The following is a 21,744-nucleotide window of genomic DNA, read 5'->3' on the forward strand; positions in this document are numbered from 1 at the left end:
GCCTGATGCGCCTGCAGTGGTCAACAGTTAAACTTACACATTAAAAAAGATCAATAAAGTGACTGAAAATCGTTTACTTTTCTCATGATATGATAATTTGACTTTAAAAAAAGCATAAAAAGGAAAATAAAAAGATCCTCACGCTGCTCATTTTGGAGCCCATGTTCATTCATTTGTGCCTGAAGGTTATCAATCAGTTTAGAGCTGAAACAATTACTCCATTAATCGGTCTGAAGCTTTTTTCATGATTAAAACAAGAAATCTGATTCTGAATCAGCTTCTTAAACGTGAATATTTTCTTCCTTTGTTTGCTCCATAAAACAAAGAAAGCATTAAAACTCAAAAGAAGACATTTGAAAACCTCGTTATTTCCAGGTTTGACAAACAAACGATGACTCGATTAATCATGAAAATAATCGACAGTAAAAACACGGGCGCACGAGTTTAAAAACAAACAAACAAAAAACTGCTTTTTGTGACGCTGATGTTCAAAGACGTATTTATTAAAATGGGAAATATGAACAGAAAGTGACTGTGGCGTCACTTTATATTATCTTCATTTTAATGGCTATGTATTCTCAGACAGGAGGTGATCCATAACTCAAATATAGATAAATCTGAAAAGAACTATTTATAAGTACAAAGTGCTTTTTTAACAGTGTTTGCTCCTTTCAAGAAAACAACATCAACCAAAGCTCCAGACTCTCACATCAGTTAAGGCTTCATCAGCGACGTCTCACTCACTCACTCACTCACTCGCTCGCTCGCTCACTCAGTCAGTCAGTCAGTCACTCACTCACTCACTCACCCAGTCACTCCTGTGGAACAAAAATCAAAGACAGAGTCACAAACTGAGCACGAGGGGATGGAACATTTAGAAACACTGAGCAGTGTGACATTTTAAGGCTTAAAGGGAACACTGACGTGTGGACACATCAGCTGTGGACGTCCTAAACAAAAAGAATCCCCGACACTTTTCTCTTTTGGCACAAGGTGGAGAAGTTCAGGGACGGACACGCCGAGTTCTCCGAGGCTGCTTCATGTTTCACTCAACGCATTATAACAAACTATTACTCATAGTTCTGCTGTGTGTGTGTAACCCAAGTTCTACACGGCGGATATAATATCAAATTATACAAAGGCCTAATAATAATAATATCATCTGGGCTTGGATTCTGTTGATAATAAGAGAAAAATAACACACGTTAAATATCACAGGGTTGCGTGAGCGGTGCGGACTAAAACTAAGGTCAACAGGTCACTGTGTCTGCAGAGAGACGGACGTTTAAAATGGTAGCATGTTCAGATATTAACTCTGTAATATACTGGCGTGTTTCTACCGACTCGACTCAACTCGGCACGGCACGGCACTTTCCACTAGCACACTCTAGTACCTGGTACCTGATACTTTATTTAGTACCTGCTCTGGTGAGGTTCCAAGTGAGCTGAGGCGATACTATCTACGTCACTGGAAGAGACGTCTGACACAAGAATCAAGCCGAACTGTAGATGAGTTACAGAGACGTGGGTTCATCTCCAACAATAACCAGAGAAATGTCTAAAATCTCAATATTTAACAGAGGAGTCTGGTGTGTTTAGGGACAGCGCTGACTGTGCCGTGCCGTGCCGTGCCGTGACCACAGTGGAAAAGGACCATATGTGTTGTTGGAGCAGCAGAAGGAAACATTAGCATTGTTACCAGTGATATGTCTGAACTCACCTCACCATGTTAGTACATTCATTTCATTCATTTTCCCTTTAGTTTGTTTGATATTGTCGTTCAATTTGATATATTTTATTTATATATATATATATACCTTTTATATATATGTATGTATATATATATATATATATACATATACATATATATATATATATATATATATATATATATATATATATATACTTTTTATATATATATATACTTTTTGAATGGTTGGTGTTTGGTTTGCCACAATATTGCGTTTTGTGCGGTTGAATATATTTTAAGTCTTAAAAAATAAATAAAACTTTCATGATGTAGTATTTTTAAAATCTCGATGATGACTCGATCATCATCAGCGAGACAGACGTCCCTGCAGTAAAGCAGACATGCTGTTATATTATATTATATTATATTATATCTGTATTTGCTCTAAACGACAGCAGCTGCGGCTGAATTTAATTATTTTAGATGAAGATTCAAAACAAAAAAAGTATAACCACAATGTTTCTGCTTCACATGTAAATATAAATGTTTTAGTCTTATTTATGGGAAGAGGAGCTAAAGCTGTGTCAGTGCAAATACAACTAACAAGCTCACATCGCTAAATAAGTGTGTGTGTGTGTGTGTGAAGGGGGGGGGCTCCAGGCTGAATCATAGGCACTTTTTCATGTTTCAGTCACAGGGCTTTTCTCCAGGACCTGAGAGACCACAGAGTTTTGACCTAACTGACCATCGTCACACACACACACACACACACGGGGACACACAGACACACACACACAGGGACACACAGACACACACACACACACACACAAACAGACACACACACACACTGCTCGACTTTCCAAGTAAAGGGAAATGTTGCTGACGCGTTTAAACACATGAGGTTTCCTCGTTCAGGCCGGGTTGACGATGATCGATGATTTCCAGCCAATCCTCTTCACAGCATCGTGTCCCGAGTGGATCCTCAGACCACGCACACACACGGTTACTGTCGCGTGTCGCGCGTGTCACGTCAGTGACGTCAGTGACGTGACACGCGCGCGACTCCTCGTCCTCACAAAAACGTCCGAATGGCAACTTGAATTCCACACGTATGAGAAAAGAACGCGCTCTTCTTTCCTGGAATGGCACAACCACAGAAACACAGCTGCGTGACACGCCCCCCTCTGCTGTGCCACGCCCCCTCTACAGCGCAGTGTCATACACTTCCTGCTGCAGAATGGGAGTCGGGCCCGGACCTGGAACCAGGTTTGAGGTGAACACAGGAGGGTGAGGATGATCCCACACAGGTGCTGATGAAGGTGCAGGACTCTGACCTCGGAGCTGCTCCCTCACCTCCTGCTCCAGACTTGGCGGAACAATCAGCTGATCTTCAGGGTCCTGCTGCGCCGGGGCCGTGAAGTAGCCGGACTTCTTCTTGGGAGCCTCCAGGGCCACTTCAATAAGGTTATGACTGTCTTCAGGAGCCACCACAGAACCGTTAGACAGCTTCTTTACAAACAGGCTGGATGTGGACGGAGACTTCTTCAGGTCAGCAATTTCCCTGCCACACACAGCCAGCAGGCAACCGTTAGTGGCCGAGACCACGACACTGTTCTGTCTGCGCGTTCTAGCGCTGCCGAAGTCCGAGCTTTGCTTCTCACTGTCAAAGTCTCTGGAGCTGTCGGACGACGCCGAGCGCAGCTGGAAAGCACAGCAGTGAATGTCCACCTCCACCTCTAACCTGCTGCCATTGGAGATGACGCCCTCCAGCGGCGCTTCGTCGTCACTGTCCAAGCCGTTGTCAGACTGGTTACTGGAGAACGTGGCACAGGAGGGCTGACGCTGGAACAGACCCGGGTGAGGTCCTGCTCCGGCCGAGCCGGGAACCATGATCCCGCACAGTGAAGTAGCCGGGTGCAGACTGCAGCGTCTCTCTGGGCGAGGGGCGAGGCCAGACGACTGCTGCTCGTCTGACGCCGTGGACCCCGCCTCACTGCCCACCTCAGAGGCCGACGTCTCACTGTTGAACTCGGAGGCGACGCCGCTGCTGGACGAGAGCGCGGCTGCGTCGCCGGGGCCTGGAGTCACGGTCACCGGCGCTGGAGCAGGAGGAGGAGCTCGCGGCTCGGGGGCGGAGACCACTGTGGGCTCACAGGTGCAGCTGTCCTCACCGACGTGCAGCGACACCACCACGGCGCCGATGTTGTCCTTGCAGCCGTAACTCTGGGCCAGCGTGCACAGCTTCTTGGCCGCGGCGCGTGGATCTCCCACGGCCTGCACGGTGCACACGGCCTCCTGGTAAGAGACCCATTCAAACAGCGCTCGGTTCCCCAGGATCAGAAACTTGTCCTGGACACACAGAGGCTCCGTTTGCACCCAGGGCTTTGGAAGCACCCAGGGAGACAAGTAAGAGCAGCCCAGCAGGCGAGAGCAGCACGTCACTCCACTCACTTTGTTATCCTGCAGAGCACAAGTGAGAACGGCAGGTTAACAGTGGAGTTCACCATCTGAATATGTCGCTGTGTACTGCTGTACCTCTGTGATGATGGCTTTACTCAGCTTCACTCTCTCCATCTCCTCCACGCAGTTCTCCAGGCTGTAAACCTTGGACAGAGGAACCGGTCGGCCGTCCCGGCAAAGCACGGCCTGACATGTGCCCACGTTGGCCACGGTGAGGCTGAGGGATCCTCCGGGGTCCGACAGGTTACGATGGACGTAACACAGTAAGGCGGAAGCGCCCAACTTCTGACCAGCCATGCCCAGTTTCCTGTTTCATTCAAAGACGAAGAAGAGAAGCTGCTGATCAACTCCTGACAACACACACACACACGCACGCACACACACGCAGACACAGACACACACACACACAGAAACACACACACACGCGCGTGTCACAGCGTCTTGTTACCTGTGCGAGGTGAGGAAAGTGTTGCACATGTAGACGCGGTCGACACTCGAGTGCTGCAGCTCCTCACACAGCACATCTCCCATGGTGCACTGCAGCAGCCGAGGCACTTCCTCATTGCGGTCACCGTCGAAGATTCCGTAACACGCTTCCACGCCGTCTCCAAAGTGGTCGACGGTCAGCACAGACACGCACAACCTGACAACACAACCACGTTTCACTGCAGTCAGATGTACAGCAACACGTTTAAACGTCATTGTTTATAACGATGGACACAATAATTAAATATGACGCTGAACAAAAGACACAATTCTGTATCTGGACTGTTCACAGCCTGAGCTCAAGCATGTTGTTTGATCAACATTATTTTATATCATGACTCGACACAATAAAAACCAAAGAAAAGCCTGTAAAAGACACCGGAGCTCACTTGTTTCTCTGGCCGCTCATCTCAGAGTAGCCGTGGTTCCACGGAGTGGAGACGCTCAGTGAGTCTCCAGCTGTGCTGGCACATTTCTGGTCTAACTTCAGAGTGGTGATGTGGCTACAGACGAGAACAGGAAATATGTGTCAAGACAACAACAGAATCTGAAACCATATTGGATGTCAGAGAGTTGATCAGTGTGTGTGTGTGTCACCTGAAGAGGTTGAGGGTTTTGTGCTCCAGCATCAGGCCGCTGTTGCCCGTCAGGTCCAGCTCCTGCAGAGTCGGAGGCAGAGAGTCCGGCAACTGGATCTCAGTCAGCTCATTACAGCTCAGATCAACGAGCTGCAAATGTATAAAGACGAACGAGATGAAAGAGGCTGAACGTGCGCTCGTCACACAGACAGTCGCACAACAGGTCTGACCTTGATCTCGGGCAGGTTGAGGATTTCAGGGAAGACGGTGACGTGGTTGGAGTGTGCGATGAGGGTGTGCAGCCTCTTACAGCTGGACACCGTGGACGGGATGGTCTTTAGTTTGTTTCCACTTAGATTGAGCTCCTCCAGCAGCTCCAGTTTACTCAGCTTACTACAAACATATCGACACGACAATGAAGAAGACACTCAGAATACAACAATCATCAAGAGCCTCACAGACGCAGAGACGCAGAGACACAGAGACACAGAGACACAGAGACACAGAGACACACAGTCCTGAAGCAAACCAAGGAAGATTTCACTGAAAACAGCTGAAGGACCAAACCTGGCCGGGAAGGAGAGCATTTGGTTGTAGGCGACGTGAAGGACGCGCAGGTTGTGGTGTCCAGCCAGCAGAGCACCACAGTTCTCGTTCAGGTTGTTCCCGCTCAGGTAGAGTTCCTGGAGTGTGCTGAGGCTCTCCTCTGATTGGCTACTTGGAGGAATACTTTCCAGGGAATTGGCCGAGACGTTCAAGGATTTTAGGCTGTGAAAGAATATAAATAATAACATGGTTTTGATTCCATTCATCTTCATTCATCCATTCATCACGATACGGTGACACATCATCATATACTGCAGAGCTCCCACACTACATAGTTATTTATATTTATATCTATAGTGTTTAGTGGAGAGGAGATCGTTTCAATCAAAAGTCTGAGGTTCTGTTTATGTTTAAATGTGTAAAATGTAAAACCTCTGTTTCTTTAATATATACTGTATATGTATTATTGTCTTTCATTTTATGTTACTGTGGTCATCATTAAAAATGTAGAGATGATTTAAGAGGATTTTCCCTCTTTTTAATTCTCACGACAACAAAAAAGGTTAAAACACCATTAATCAGCATTAATCTTCAACACTGGTGAACCTGCACATGAACGAGAGGCCGTAATTACAGCTTCAGTGACACGTCAGTGTTTGTGGTAGTTAAATAAAGGCCAGAGTGCAATAACGTCGCCACTGAACAACAAAAAACATCTCACTGTCAACATTGCAGTACGAGTATGTGAAATTCTACCTCCTGAAGCTTCAGGAGCTTCAGGAGGTTCAGGGCTTCAGGAGCTTCAGGAGCTTCAGAAGCTTCTGAAGCTTCTGAAGCTTCTGAAGCTTCTGCTGACTGATCTTATCATCAGTGTTGAGATGAACTGCACACAGCGGTTACTGCCACCATGTCTCAGCATTAGAGACGCTAAAGTACATCTGAGTATTTGAGCTGCTAATGCGTGTTAAGTGATTTAGCACACAGGAAATGGGCTCCAGTTACGGTCTAGAATGCTCTATTGATTGTGACCACAGTCCAAACACATGCACATGACATCGTTACTGCATCGGCAACAACAATGACACAACATCAGCTACGAGGAAACATGGAGAGGAAGGTGTGCGAGGGACTCACTTTAAGGCTTTGTAGAAGAGACTCTCGGGGAGTTGGGTGAGTTTGTTGTGCTGGAGGTCCAGAGCTTCCAGAGGGACATGGTCAAGAAGGTCAGGCACTCTCTGCAAACAGTTGTTTCCTGCCAGCAGCTTTCTCAAACTCAAGCTGTTGAACAGCCTGTCAGAGGCCACATGACATATCACAGCCAATGATTAGAACAAGGAAGAAAAGAACAGTGAACGTGTTAGAGTTCACCTGACGACACTGATGCTGCACAAACACAACACAACACAACACAACAGCAGCTTCTGTTTCTTTTCTAAACCATGACTCAAGCACTAAATCACGTGTTAGTGTAACCAGAGAAGACAGGTAACACTTACACTATCTGCTGTTTCTCATCATCATGACAAAATCACAAACAGCAGTAAAACAACATGACCGTGTGTAACGTGACACCTCATCCTGGAAGCAGCTGCTCATTACATCATCATCATCATCATCATAATAAGAATATATATATAAACCATAATTACATAATAATAATAATGTATAAAAATCATATTTGCATAATAATAATAATAATATATAAATAATAATAATATATAAATAATAATAATCATGATAACACTAATAATAACAATGATAATGTATAAATCATAATTGCATAACAATAATATATATAAATCAGAATTACATAATAATAATAATAATGTATAAAAATCATATTTGCATAATAATAATAATAATATATAAATAATAATAATAATGATAACACTAATAATAACAATGATAATGTATAAATCATAATTGCATAACAATAACATGTAAATAAAGTCAGAAAAGGGCAATGACCTGGAGGGAAGCTCAGACAGGAGGTTGTGTGTTATGTCCAACATCTCAATTTTCCTGCAGTCACACACCCAGTCAGGAAGATACTCCAAAAGATTCCTGTCTCAACACACAGACAAACTGCTTTAACTTTAAAATCACACTAAAATAAAAGACTAAAGCAACAAACGCTTCAAACGCTATCATCAAACATTTGTTCAAAAACAGGAAACACGTTTAAGACAAATATGAGCCTTTAATTCTGTGTGACACGAAGGTCAATGACAAGTAAATCCGGTCTGGATCAGGAAGTCAGAATATTCTGTGACGTTCAGTCGACACTGAAAACTCTGCAGCTTCACAAACAAACAAACAAACAAGGGCAGAACTCACTGGGACAGCTCCATGTATGTCAGCTGGTTCGGGACCGGATAGACGTTGACTGTTGTCAGACCTGCGGGCGAATGAAAGGAGCAGTCAGTATGTGTGTGTGTGTGTGTGTGTGTGTGTGATCACTGCATCTACAGCCGATGCTCTGACTGACTCACGGTTGCTACTGGCATGCAGCATGCGCAGCGTGAACCCGCTGAGCGTGAGCGCCCCCAGCTGGTTCCGCTGGCAGTGCAGAGTCTCCAGGTTACAGATGGAGCTGAGGTCCAGCGAGTGCAGGCAGTTGTCCCGTAAGTCCAGCTGCGTCAGCTGAGTCACCGCCTCCAGACTCTCACTCTTCACCCGGCGCAGTCCATTCAGTCTGGATGTGTCACAGAGCAGAGAGGGTTCATGAGGTTTGACTGATCCTAACGTCTGGAGACACACGTGTTTGTGTGAGTGTAAAATCTCTTTGATTGATTTGAACACGTTTGGACTTTAGTCTACGTCTTAAAACAGCTCGTCCACCATTAACAACGAGTAGAAAAGTCTGACAGTGAGTTTGTGACGGTGACTCTATGAGATCCAGACTCTGCTGGACCTCATTCATCCTGTTAATAAACAACAACATCTGCTTTATGAGCGCCGCCAGCACACTAATTCACCACAGATGCACCTTGCCCTTACAAATCTATTCTACCACGGCCAAACCACAACCTCAGGCCACAGGTTCAATGATTAGCTGGCTAAGTTCCTTCCTTTGTGCCACAGCTGCTCCTCTGGAACACAAGGTTCAGTGAGAGTGTAGATGTGAGTGTGTATGAAAGCGTCTATAAATAAATGCTCAGTAAGAAGGAACAGCGTACAGGAGCGGAGGAACAGCTGAGGCTCGTGGACAAGGATGTGGGACATTTCCTGCCAACGCTGGAGAATTAGAATATTCTCCGCCCACACTTTAACATACGCATGTCCTCAGTCAATCAGTCACAGTCCTAATGTGTCCTCAGATGCAATCACAGAAACCACATTCAGAGATGCTTTGAGACATTGTTGAGCTGCATGAACGCAATCTGTCCTCAGGACGGTTAGAGACCGGATCCTTCACACGACTAAGTGTTCACGTGCTCATTTATTAGCAGCCACGACCAAACAGTTGGTTTCATTTCTTGTTTTCAGAGTGAGGAAACAAGAATCACTGGATGGAGACTCGCAGATCTGATCACACACAGACACAGGAGACACATCAGGACACGTAGGATCCGGTCATGAGGGCAGGTGTTATTATCAGGTCTGAATGAAGCTTCATACTGAACATGAGACACAGAGATGGACATGGGTGGAGACGGTGAAGACAGATGTTTGTTCCTCTCACCGCAGATCGATGTTCTTCACGTGGCTCATCCTGGCCAGAGAACACAGCTCCAGAGTCTCCACTCTGTTCCCAGCCATCGCCAGTTTGTCCACAGCGCTCAGTCTCTCCAGCACCACAGGGACGTGAGAGAAGCTGTTGAAGGACAGACCCAGGCTGCTGAGCTGGGAGAGGACGCCCAGCTCGTCAGGCAGAGAGCTCAGGTGGTTTCCATCCAAACACAGAGTCTGCAGGCTGCAAGAGACAGTGTCAGTACACACAGTACACACACAGTACACACACAGTACACACACAGTACACACACAGTACATGTGTCATACAGAGTGAACGTGTGTGTGTGAGTGAGGGACACCTGTGAAGGTTGCCGGTCTGCAGTGGGACAGTGTGGATGTTGTTGCACGAGAGGTTGAGCTCCGTCAGTGTGACGATGTCACACACACACTCTGGGAACACACCCAGACGGTTGTGAGACAGGTTGAGACTCTTCAGCTGAGAAAACCTGAACACAGAGAGGAGCATGATGACAGTGAACAAACAGCTCATCATTATTCACTCTCATCTCACTTTATTATCATAACACTAATAATAATAATCATCATCATCACTAGAGTTGAATCGATTATTCATCGATTTCTGATTGTTTCAGCTTCTTAAATGTGAAAATTCTCTTCATTTCTTTGCTCTGGATAATAACAAAGAAATCATTCAAAGTGAATCCTTTTGGTTGATCAACATATTTAAGGTTCTCTGATATTTTATGGACCAAACGATTAATCGTTAATAGTTGCAGCTCTAATAATCACATGTTCCTGTCGTACAGAACGAGCTTCAGACAAAAATGCAATCGAATACTTCTGCTTCCACTGACGCTGTTCTTTATGAAGACGTTCTAAAGTAAGTGAAAACAGGCAGCAGCGACAAAACACACAACTAAAACACTACAGACTGGTGAGTTTCATGTGTAGGTTGTTCAAACGTTAACATGTCACATGTCACATGTTGTGGGCTCCACGCATCAGTCCAAACATCCACCACAGAGTGACACATGTGACACATGCATGTCATTACTGATCAACTCTAGAGAGAACACTTTCCCACAGAGTCACTGCCCTGTCAGGCAAAGTTAACAAATCATAAATCTAAAACCTTAATCTACAGCTCCATAAATGTTCTTCACACTCTGTTCTTCACCTGTTCACACACACACACACACATAAGATAATAACGACAACTGCACCTTTAGTGTTTGTTTGTTGTGTTTTCTCCACACGTGTGTGTGTGTGAGTGAGAGTGTGCACATGCCATATTCACTGTGTTCATATTGTGACTGTGTTCATATTGTGACTGTGTTCATATTGTGACTGTGTTCACATTGTGACTGTGTTCACATTGTGACTGTGTTCATATTGTGACTGTGTTCATATTGTGACTGTGTTCATATTGTGACTCTGTTCATATTGTGACTGTGTTCATATTGTGACTGTGTTCATATTGTGACTCTGTTCATATTGTGACTGTGTTCATATTGTGACTATGTGTGACTGTGTTCATATTGTGACTGTGTTCATACTCTGTTCATATTGTGACTGTGTTCATATGTGTTCATATTGTGACTCTGTTCATATTGTGACTGTGTTTATATTGTGACTGTGTTCATATTGTGACTGTGTTTATATTGTGACTCTTTTCATATTGTGACTTGTTCATATTGTGACTGTTCATATTGTGACCGGTTCATATTGTGACCGTTCATACCGTGTGACCGTGTTTATATTGTGACTCTTTTCATATTGTGACTGTGTTCATATTGTGACTGTGTTCATATTGTGACTGTGTTATATTGTGACTGTGTTCATATTGTGACTCTGTTCATATTGTGACTGTGTTCATATTGTGACTGTGTTCATATTGTGACTGTGAGGACGCTGAGCGGTGAATCACAAGCACAGACCGCTGCCTTTAATCCATCAGAGTAAATCTTCTTATCACAAATACCACACAACGCTAACCGCTAATGCTGCATGGATACAAGTGAAGGGAGCGAGACGATTAGCTCTGCACAGCAAAAGCAGCTCCTGATGCATCAGACTTGAGATGTGTGTGTGTGTGTGTGTGTGTGTGTGTGTGTGTGTGTGTGTGTGTGTGTGTGTGTGTGTGTGTGTGTGTGTGTGTGTGTGTGTGTGTGTGAAACCTCCTGTTTAGACACCTTTAGCTGAAATGAGAAGCAGAGTGACGGTTTGAAAGAATCACGTCTCACTACGACACTGAGACGCTGGAGAGTTGATGATTATAAACTGTGTAAAGCTTCAAGTGAGAAAAATAGCTTTTCTGTGCATGTATAAAGTTTATGTTATTTGCATTAATAAATCGGACTTTGTGTCAGTTCAAAGACAACCTGTATCACACAGACGGAGACACGTGTTCTGTGCTCAGACAACATTTCGTCTCGTTGTTGTTGAGAAAACAGCTGTTCAACAACAACAACAACAACAACAACAACAACTGGATCAGGGTCTGTGTTACAGCTGCTCATGTGCAGAACCCTGAGACTTCAGTGACGACCCGAGGGTCTAAGAATAGATTTGAACATTTTACTAATTGATTTTAAAGCTTTAAAAGATATTTGTCGTCTTTTATTAACCACGAGCTGGATCTTCTTAAAACTCTTCAGCGTGTGGTGTATGATTCAGTTTTATAGATTTTTACTATTTGAACCATTTTAACATCTGCAGTGTTTGATCACTGTAAAGTGACAAAGTAACTGTTTTCAAAGGTGACACAAAAATAAAGTTATTATTATAGAACAGAAGAAAATATGTCTTTACTGTCCACCAAACTGTCTTTGTCTCACCACTTCATCACCAATATTATACTTATTTCAACTTATTGGTGCGTGCGTGCGTGCGTGCGTGCGTGCGTGCGTGCGTGCATCCTCGGTTCTGGTTCTGGTTGAAAACTGTATGGAAATGTTGTTTGTAAGTGTCAGACTCCTCTCATTCATAAGATGAACAGCTGACACAGTTTCTGGATCTGGATCACACCATCTTACATTGGACCCATGGCAGTGTTGCGTGTGTGCTGCTCACACGTGTGACGACGTGTGCTCACCTGGGCAGGTTGAGCAGACCTCCAGGTCCCTGCACACTCATGAAGTTGTGTCGCAGGTTGAGGTGAGTGATGTCCTGGCAGTAGAACAGATATTCAGGAACAGCCTCCAGACTGTAGCAGGACAGATCCACCATGCTGACTGTCTGAGACACCACCTGCACACACACACACACACAGAGTAAAGTCTGCAGTCACATGACAAACACTGATCTGTGTCTTTATATAAAACATATTCATCAAGAACAACTTCCTGTGAATTCTCCTTCTTCATCTTCATCACTGCATTAACAGCTTATACAAATAAAACCCACATCCCAAACAGTAACTGTAACCAGTTGATGCTAAACTTAAACTAGTTCCTCACAAATGAGGTTCTGCATTTTTTTTAGGACCAGGTTTTGGTCTCCATGAGGACTCTTGGTCACACACACACACACTTAATGCAGTGTAGCATAAACAGTGAAATCCCAAATCCAGCAAAAACTTTCATCCGTCGTCATCCCCGGTCGCCATAGAAACCGCTCTGGTCGCCTCGGCTCCAGCTCAGTAATCCGTACCACTGTGGCACAGAGAGATCCTGGTCTTAGCATAAATCTGCCAATGACTGAATTTTCTTCTTCATGTTTGCTTTTCCTTCCACGTCTGACTGTACGCTGGCTCCGCCTCAGGGGGCGGGGACAAAGAAAGCCAAGCAGAAGGGAAACAATGATGTTGACATTTCACATTTATCATATTGTAATTTTGATATCAGCGCATTATTGTCTTATGATGAGAATAAAGTTACGCCGTTTAATCAGCACCAGATATTACAGCGTGTGTCTCTGTGGAGACAGTCACACCAACAGGTTCCTCCTGTCTCACCCTCTCATCGACACACACACACACACACACACACACACAGGCTCACCTTCGACGCCTGCCGGTGCCAGCGCTGGAAGTCTGTGAGCGTGTCAAAGTTGACAAAGTACGTCTGGGCCTGTGACCCGGCGGAGCTGAACATCAGACAGTGTTGTCTCCGCTTCACCTCCTCCACCTCGACACACACACACAGCACAGACACAGTGAGGGGATTATTATTATTATTATGATCATGATTATTGTTATTATTACTAAGAAAGTAGTGCGATAATAAAAGTGTTGACAGCAGCAGAGTCAGCAGAACAGAATCAGTTTCATTTCACACGTTCCTCTTCCTCGTCAACACCTACGATGACCCACAATGCAACATGAGCACAACAAGAGCTGAGAGTGGCTAACAGGAGGAGGAATAAAGTGCATATAGTGTATAAGCGTACATCAGTGGTGTTTGCTGGTGTTTTGAAACAAAGGAAGCTCATTCCAGGTCCAGTTAGTCATGAATTCTTCCCGAGTATCCACTGACATGAAAACACAGCCTGTGTCCACGTTTATGTGGAGATGTTGTATCTACTGACATTTCCTAAAAACCTCAGCCCTGCCCGACAACAGCACGCAGATTATTTCAGATTAAATGGTATAGTTTGTTTGATTATACATGGACATGTAAGCATCCCCTTTCTAACTCTACTCACAGCTGTGTTGCAGCTGCAGTTGAGTCTCATGGAGACAAACACTGAACCCTCACCTTTCCCCCCACCAGGGGTAAGATGTGCAGCTTCCCCGTCAGGCTGTCTTTGACCGAGGCTACGATGAGACAGGTGCCGCACAGGATGACCTTACGCTCCGCCCACTTGTGCAGCTGCGTCTTTCCCTTCCTGACGCTGAACACGCCTTTCAGCAGCGTGCGCTCCTGCTGGTCGGGATTAACGGGATGCTCTGGAAGAGGAAGAGGAAGATTCCAGACATTGATCCACTGCAGGAGAGCCACGCCCCCTCCTGTGATAAACACATTTATGTTCTTCACATATGCATCAGCATGATATCAGACAGAGCTGTTGACTCATTAGCATTAGCAGTAATTCTAGGACGTGGTGTGACATCAGCGCTCAGGACGGACACAGTCACATGATCTCATCTTCTGTTCCCTGCACAGGAGACGTGACAGTGTGATAAGGGAAGACGCTGCGTCCATTAAATGTCCTCTGAGACTTTGTCACTCATGTGTTTGTAAACTGAATTTGAGTGATGACAAAAGTTGACAAGTGTTTAATAAGGTTTTAAATTGTGAAAAAATAAATCTTCATTCTCTGATCTGAGACAATGGAGACAAGGACTCTCTGTCCTCCATCCTAACCTGGTCCTAACCTGGTCCAAGTATCAGAACCAGGGCTTCACGTACACGCAGGTTAACAGCAGGTCAAATAAACAGCGAGGAGTTAGTGCCTCCACCTCCTGTTCTCTGCTGTTTCACTCGTTCTCTCACATGAAAAGAAGCCTCCACATGTTTTTTCTTCACCAGGGAAACTGACAGTGAACAACAATGCGAGTGCTTCTCGCAACAAAGTGGCCGATCGATGTCAGAGCCTGATCCTTGTGAGTCTCCTCACTCACAAACACATTATTACAGAGTCTTCTTATAAAGGGAAACTCCTGGACACTGTGGAGGTTCAGTCCTTCACCAGTATCTCTGATAGATGTCTACAAGAACTGTGTTATTACAGAGTCACGGCAGCTGTTTTAGTACGAATCACTCAGGCTGTGTGCGGGTCAGTGAGGTCACTGCTAATGTCTCGTCCTCAACCAAGTCTGAACTTCACGGCTCTTTAATGAGGTGAGGATCAGCTGAAATGTGCCCTGTTAACTATAGACTACACACATGCACAAACACACACACACGCACACATGCATATGCAGCAACTGTGCAGGTGCAAGAGCGCTGAGTGTGAGAAAGACACAACATGAAAATGTTCCTGCATCAATTTAACTTGAAACCCTTTAAACATAAAAACAACTTCTAAAACAAACACCAAACCCTCAAGGTCTGTCGGGCTGTTACCAGTTACCATGGAAACAGGATACACACTAAATCAAAGTAGACTTCCATAATGTCACCGGAAACCTCGAGCTACAAACAACCACATCTGTCCCATGGATGAGAAAGAGTGTCGACCATTCTCCGGAGCTCCACGCTTCAGTGAAACGGCGTAAATGTACGTCATCCATGTGGGAGGAGCTCAGAGAAGAAGCGCCACCTGGACGCCTCCCTGGTGAGGAGGTCTGAACTTAGATCTCCAAAAATAACCACAGACTTTGACTGAGATGTTTTCTCTGTCTTTTAAAAACCTCTGTGATTAAAGAAACTTTTCAAAATGCTTCGTTAATGGAAGAAAGGACGAGGAAAATCACATTCTGGAGAAAGTGCATCATTCAAAACGACTGCAGCGTGTTTTTTCAAATCTGTTCTCAGTCACAGATCAGATCATTTCAAGGCAGCTGTTGACAATGAACACGTTATTCCCCGTGTCCCACAACTCAAGAGGGGGGTGTGGCCAGTGGAGGACTCAGATCAGCACCCAGATGCCTCTCTCTCTGGTCTCCATTGACCTCTATCTTATTAGAACGCTTTTTGAAAGATTGTCGAAGACAATTCTTAATTCTTCATTCTGACATCAAATGCGACGACAACACAGATGAGGACGCGAAACAATTCTGAATACAGACGATGATAAAAAAGAAGAAGAACATCTTTCAGCGTGTGATTTGAAAACTGTCCACAAGTCTAGAGACGAGGAAATCCTCAGTAATAAAATTGCAGATTCTGTGGGAACTCAGATTTGAATAGATTTCACCATTTGTCCTGTGAGACACTTATTTTACCCTTCAGCTAAGAAAGGAACATGTGCTCATGGTGACTGGGATTTCAGATTCGGTTCTTTCAGGACATTGTTATTGTCATCATCATCATCATCATCATCATCACACAAGTTCACCATCCATGAACGGCACAGGAAATCCTTCCTGCCTGTGGCCATCAGACTTTACAAGTCCCATCTATAGATGTATCCGGTTCATTTATTAATTATCACATTGATAATGTTCATCATTCTTGTTTAAACAAGGGCTTTGTGCTATTTTTTTAATTTCTTAAACGTGTGTGCTCTTTTTTTCCCTGGTACTCACTGAGTCTGATATGAAGCAACTGTGACAAAACAATTTCCTTCAGGATAATAAAAGGATTCTGATGTCCTGACATCTTTAAACATCCATCTCCTGGTTAATCACAAACGTCACGTGAGGTCTGACTTGTCTCAGACCGTCGGCCTCCTGTGATCTGCAGCAGGTTCAGGTCTAAGACAGCGATCACCCAGGCTGAGGTGGACCAGAGCCCGGTGGACGACAGCCAGCGCTTCCTCGTGTCAGCTGCAGCTGAACGGGTCGACGCTCACAAACACGGCCCGGTCTTTTTCTTTTTACAAAGTCAGCATTTAGAAATGTTTATTTTCATCTCATCTGTGCAGCACAGTGGGAGCGTGGAGCAGATTCAAGCTGAATGTCCTGCTCCTCTGCACTGAGAGAAACAATCCAGTTTAAACTTCATATATGAAATAAAAGATTGTTCTTTCACCAACTTTTTTTATAATTAACAGACGTCTGCTTACAATCCTGCACCAAAGCCTCACTATCTGCACAACCTGATACCTTTGAGCTTATTAAACGCAGAGAAGGATCATTCAGACCTGTGAACGCCATCACAGTTCAGTAGAACGAGTGCCAGAGCGTCACCACGCCTGCTTCCTGCTCCTCTCCACTGAGACCCGACCTGATCTGATCTGATGGAAGCCAAAACAAGAATACAACAGTTGCTCACACAAAGACGAGGAATCACAACGACGCAAACGCCGAGCTCGGGATCTGACGGCTAAACGAGTAAACATCCATTTTATTAACACTTTGTACAAATGTCTATCTGATCAGTGAGTGTTATCACGACTGTGCAGAGCTGGAGACGAGAGCGTGCACGATCACAACAAACACATCTGATGTAGGGATTCTCTGCTGTTGTTCTCTGTTGTTTGTTTTTCTCTGTTGTTGTTGTTGTTGTTCTCTGCTGTTGTTCTCTGCTTTGCTGTTGTTCTCTGCTGTTGTTCTCTGTTGTTGTTCGTTTTTCTCTGTTGTTGTTGTTGTTCTCTGCTGTTGTTCTCTGCCGTTCTCTGCACGTGAACCTTCACTCACTGTGTCTCAGCAGCTTGAGCTCCAGTGAGTCAGCAGCGACGTCAGAAACATGTCACAGAACATCATTCTGACAGTAAACGGCACATTTGTGAATGTACTGTGTGAGAATCAATGAGGTAGAGACGCGTGTTTAAATGTGCGTGTGGTTTCCTGCTCCTGCGTTGCTACGAGGACATTTAATCATCCTGGTGTCAGGGTCACTGTGGGAGGATGCTGACGGTGGTGAGTGAGAGGCAGCCCACACAGGGACAGAGGAACACCACGGGATAATGGATGGTCACTCATTCACCGTTGGGCCACAATGGGAGTGTGTTTGAGGCTAAACAGGATATTAGAGACAGCTTAAGAAAGACATCACTCTCAGGGAGTCTCACATTACAACTGCCTTCATTTTACCCTGAGGAAAGCACACACACACACGTGCACACACACACGTGCACACGCACACACGCAAGCTCAGTGTGATAACCACTACTGTGGAACATTTGACCTGTTGCTACACAGACCTGGAATAACCCGTCACATGACAGACGAGCCTTATCTTTGACCACTTTTATTCTAAGATAATAAAATAAAAACCCTTTAATAACTCAACGCAAACACGATGTTAGAACCTGGATTCTTCATCATGCTTTTAAAAGACGAGACGTCGTGCTACACAAACAAAGCTGCCTTGCCTTTGGGTCTAATGTCAGAGTAAGACACCAGATCCCGCTGAGCAGCAGCATCATCAGCAGCAGCATCATCATCATCATCAGCAGCAGCAGCAGCAGCAGCAGCAGCAGCAGCACTCACCACTGTAGAAGCGGATCAAACAGCTCAGGTCAGAGTTGGCCGCTTCTTGTTGAACCCGCACGGCGTCTGCGTAACCCATCGACGCCAGGTAGTCGTAGAGAATCTGGAGCGGACGCTCAGAAGAATCCAGCCTCCTGAGGGACAGAGACACAGACACGGACATTATTTATATTAACAGCAGGTTTAAAAATCACACTTGCACACATTTACATATGTCTTAGACCCACAGTGGAAACATTTACTGTGTTACAGCAGCAAAGACAATCCATGTGCAGGTAATAAATAATATAGAGTTTTGACTATTAACATTTTTGAAGAATATGCAACATGAGCTTGATATTTACAGTGTAAACAAGCGATTATATTATATAGAGGTTATATTTGAAGGAACCAGCTCCTTCAGACATTTCAGACGTTTCAGTCTGTCACTGCAGCTGCTGTCCATCAGAGGTGATAACTTCTTGGCTTTAACACACTAACTCTTCTCTAACTCCCCTCATGGAAACATCTGCAGAGCATCAGGACTCGCACCAGCACCCACAGAACATCACACTGCTAAACCTGTTTTCTCTGGATTTATTTATCGATTATTTACTGAATTTTCACTTGTACTTTTTTATACTTTGTGATTAGAGGGAGGAGAATGTGACAAAATGCATTTCATTGCATTGACTGTAAACTGTATTTTTAATGGATATGATGACAATAAACTAAACTAAAGTCTGTCCCGCCTCTTCCTGTCGGCTGTCATAATGCCACTCCCCCAGCAGACCACAGCTGATGCCCCCACAGAGTCATAGACCATGTTCACAGATGCAGCATAAATGTGTGTGAACAAGACACTGAGATCTTCAGAGGACTGACACAGGAAAAACGATCACTCCACAGGAGGTTTCATGCTTCAGAAATCACGGATCATTCAGCAAGAACACAGAAGAAGCAGAACAACTCAGTAAATCATAATAAAACAGCACGTTATTTGTTCCAGTTCTCGAATATTCCAAAGGCCATGTCGGAGCAGAGGGATTACACGTCCCAGTCAGGGATCATCGTGGATGAAATGGTCTCTGGGTGAAAGAATAATGGAGTCTCGTGTCATCAGTTCAGACTGTGGAGCCTGATCACAAGGAAGAATCTGACGGTTGTTCTGCATCGACTCCATCGCCTGTCGTCTGTGACTGTCTGTCTCTCTCTCTCAGTGCAGGAAAGAACCGTGGAACACTTCACACACGTGGCATCACATCAAACTTTCATTTGATTATTTAAATTCAAAACAACCACGACTTGTCTTTCCTTTCCTCGTCGTTACGATGCCGCGTCTACAGCTTTTAACCAGCGTGGATGTGACGATGACACCGTTGTCTCGCACTCGCACTGTGAGTGTCTCCACAGACGTGTGCACACTCTTCACTCTTCACTCTTCATGCAGGAAGGTTTCACTGTATCAACGTCTTACATGAGACACAGAATAAAGACACATCCTGTCACATACAACGAGTCAGGTGTGTAGACTCCTAAAGTCTCCTGAATGAAACCCTGAGGGTCTATGGGATGTTAGGGAAAGTGCAGCAGGTTCTCAGTGCTGCAGACTCGTTCATGAAGACTCTGCTGTCCTGTGAACCTCTGAGCTCCAGCAACGCCTTCAGAGATGATAACTACCTTAAACGCAGAGGACATGATTTACCTGAGCAGGTCTCCGTGCAGCTGGACGTAGAGTCCGCGTCCGTCCCTCTGAGCACACAGCTCCTCCACAGTGGTGCTGGTGGAGCAGAGCACCAGCTGCAGGTCGGTCTGAGGGGTGGACGCCGAGGGCTGAGGGTCCACCGTCCCTCCGTACAGACACAGACAGCCGCGCTTGGTGTCCCCCTTTAACCAGTCCCGCTCTCGCGATCCAAACCTGGTCTTTCTTGTGACACAGCCGCGGCTCCCGTTCCTCTTCATGTTCCGCTGCTGAGACACAGAGAGACGTTAACCCACAGACTCCAAAACAAGGTTCTGATGCAGACTGACACCAGGGATCAGGTCTTCACTTAGTTTGCTCTTAGTAATAACTGTTGAGTTTACGATGTGAAATATTCATCAGTTAGATTGTTTATGTTCACGAACTGTCAGCTGGTGTTTAAATAACTCCCCTCAAGTCATTTCTGGTGACACGGATGCTGCATCACACCGCCACACCTTTCTAGACCAGAGTTATTATTCAGGGTGTCACTCACTTGTGCTGGAGTAACATCAGCGTCCACACGTCTAATGCTCTGCTCTGTTCTTATGAAGTGTCCTCACAGGGTTAGCTGCTCAGGACTGCCTCTGCCTGTGTGTCCACAGGTCTTTATCATGGTGTGAGGACATTTCTGCAGGTCTCACGTCACATCCTCACCTTCTGAGGGTTCAGACTTGGTCTTAAGGGTTGGTCTGGGGTTAAGGTACGAGATTTAGCTGCAGTGATTGAGGTCAGGGATCCATGTGTGCCTCTAAGTGCCCTTACAACTGTCAAGTGACCTCATGGAGACCAAAACCTGGTTCTGATGAGGCACAACCTCATTTCCGAGGAAGGACAGGTGAACTTCGACAGGTTAATGTTAGGATCACACGTTAGCTGCTTATGTTGCTTAGGTTTGGGAGAATAACCCTGTGTGTGTGTGTGTGTGTGTGTGTGTGTGTTAATTGGCTCTCGTGCACCGCTCTGTGAATGGCCGTCATCTCCTGTGCTCAGATTAATCATCAACCACAGATTAGCAACCACCTGATATCACTGCTCTTACGTAACAGGCTACTTTTGCCTGGATGCGTTTTAATCTGTCATTTCTGACAAAAGCCTGACCTGCAACACACTCTGTCTGTCTGTCTGTCTGTCTGTCTGTCGTTCCGTCTGTGTGTCACACTTGCCTTCAACACCCGGATCCCGGTTGCAGCAGGAGCTCCAGGACGAATGCGGCTGCCCCGACCCGCAGTCTGATTCAGCCCCGCGGGCTGGACCACCGTGTCCGGCTGCCTGTCGATACAAGCCCCGCTCTCCCCGACATCCCCTCCCTTGTTGGAGGCAGTGGTGTCGGTCGTGACCACCGCCGTGTGTCGCTCCTCGTCCTCCATCGCCATGTCTCATCCCCGTGAACAGCGGCTACGTGACTGGCAAATTCCCACGGAGAAGTGAAAATTCCTCCCGTGACGGTGCAGCGGCGCCATATCCACACTGAGTGTGTGAGTGCTGTCAGATCATAGGCCCGACTGTCCGCGAGCTCATCAATAAACATGACGGGGGCGGGGCCACGCGGCCAGCCACTTAGTACCATTTAACAGCCGGTCACGCT

The 21,744-nt window shown here is 45.5% G+C and overlaps 2 protein-coding genes across 3 annotated transcripts in view; both read right to left on the reverse strand.

Moving 5' to 3' along the window:
* The window catches only part of swap70a (switching B cell complex subunit SWAP70a), a 924,354-nt gene that overhangs the window by 188,604 nt on the left and 714,006 nt on the right, over positions 1-21,744 (reverse strand). The gene's annotated exons all lie outside the window — the stretch shown is intronic.
* Positions 2,490-21,659, reverse strand: phlpp2 (PH domain and leucine rich repeat protein phosphatase 2). 2 transcript variants are annotated; one of them, XM_044029748.1, is made up of 19 exons: positions 21,323-21,659; positions 20,121-20,383; positions 18,437-18,570; positions 14,154-14,344; positions 13,458-13,583; positions 12,551-12,705; positions 9,795-9,941; positions 9,446-9,676; positions 8,253-8,455; positions 8,098-8,158; positions 7,729-7,824; positions 6,895-7,050; positions 5,782-5,982; positions 5,445-5,607; positions 5,234-5,364; positions 5,026-5,139; positions 4,599-4,793; positions 4,226-4,457; positions 2,490-4,150 (listed from the first exon to the last, which is right to left on the reverse strand). In XM_044029748.1, the coding sequence occupies exons 1-19, from the start codon at positions 21,530-21,532 to the stop codon at positions 2,894-2,896; spliced, it is 4,266 nt and encodes a 1,421-aa protein (XP_043885683.1). In that variant the 5' UTR covers positions 21,533-21,659; the 3' UTR covers positions 2,490-2,893. The 2 variants fall into 2 exon arrangements, with proteins under 2 accessions (XP_043885683.1, XP_043885682.1); XM_044029747.1 differs by having other exon boundaries at positions 20,121-20,386.

Source organism: Solea senegalensis, linkage group LG7 (assembly GCF_019176455.1).
Source record: "Solea senegalensis isolate Sse05_10M linkage group LG7, IFAPA_SoseM_1, whole genome shotgun sequence".
Classification (NCBI taxonomy): Eukaryota; Metazoa; Chordata; class Actinopteri; order Pleuronectiformes; family Soleidae; genus Solea; species Solea senegalensis.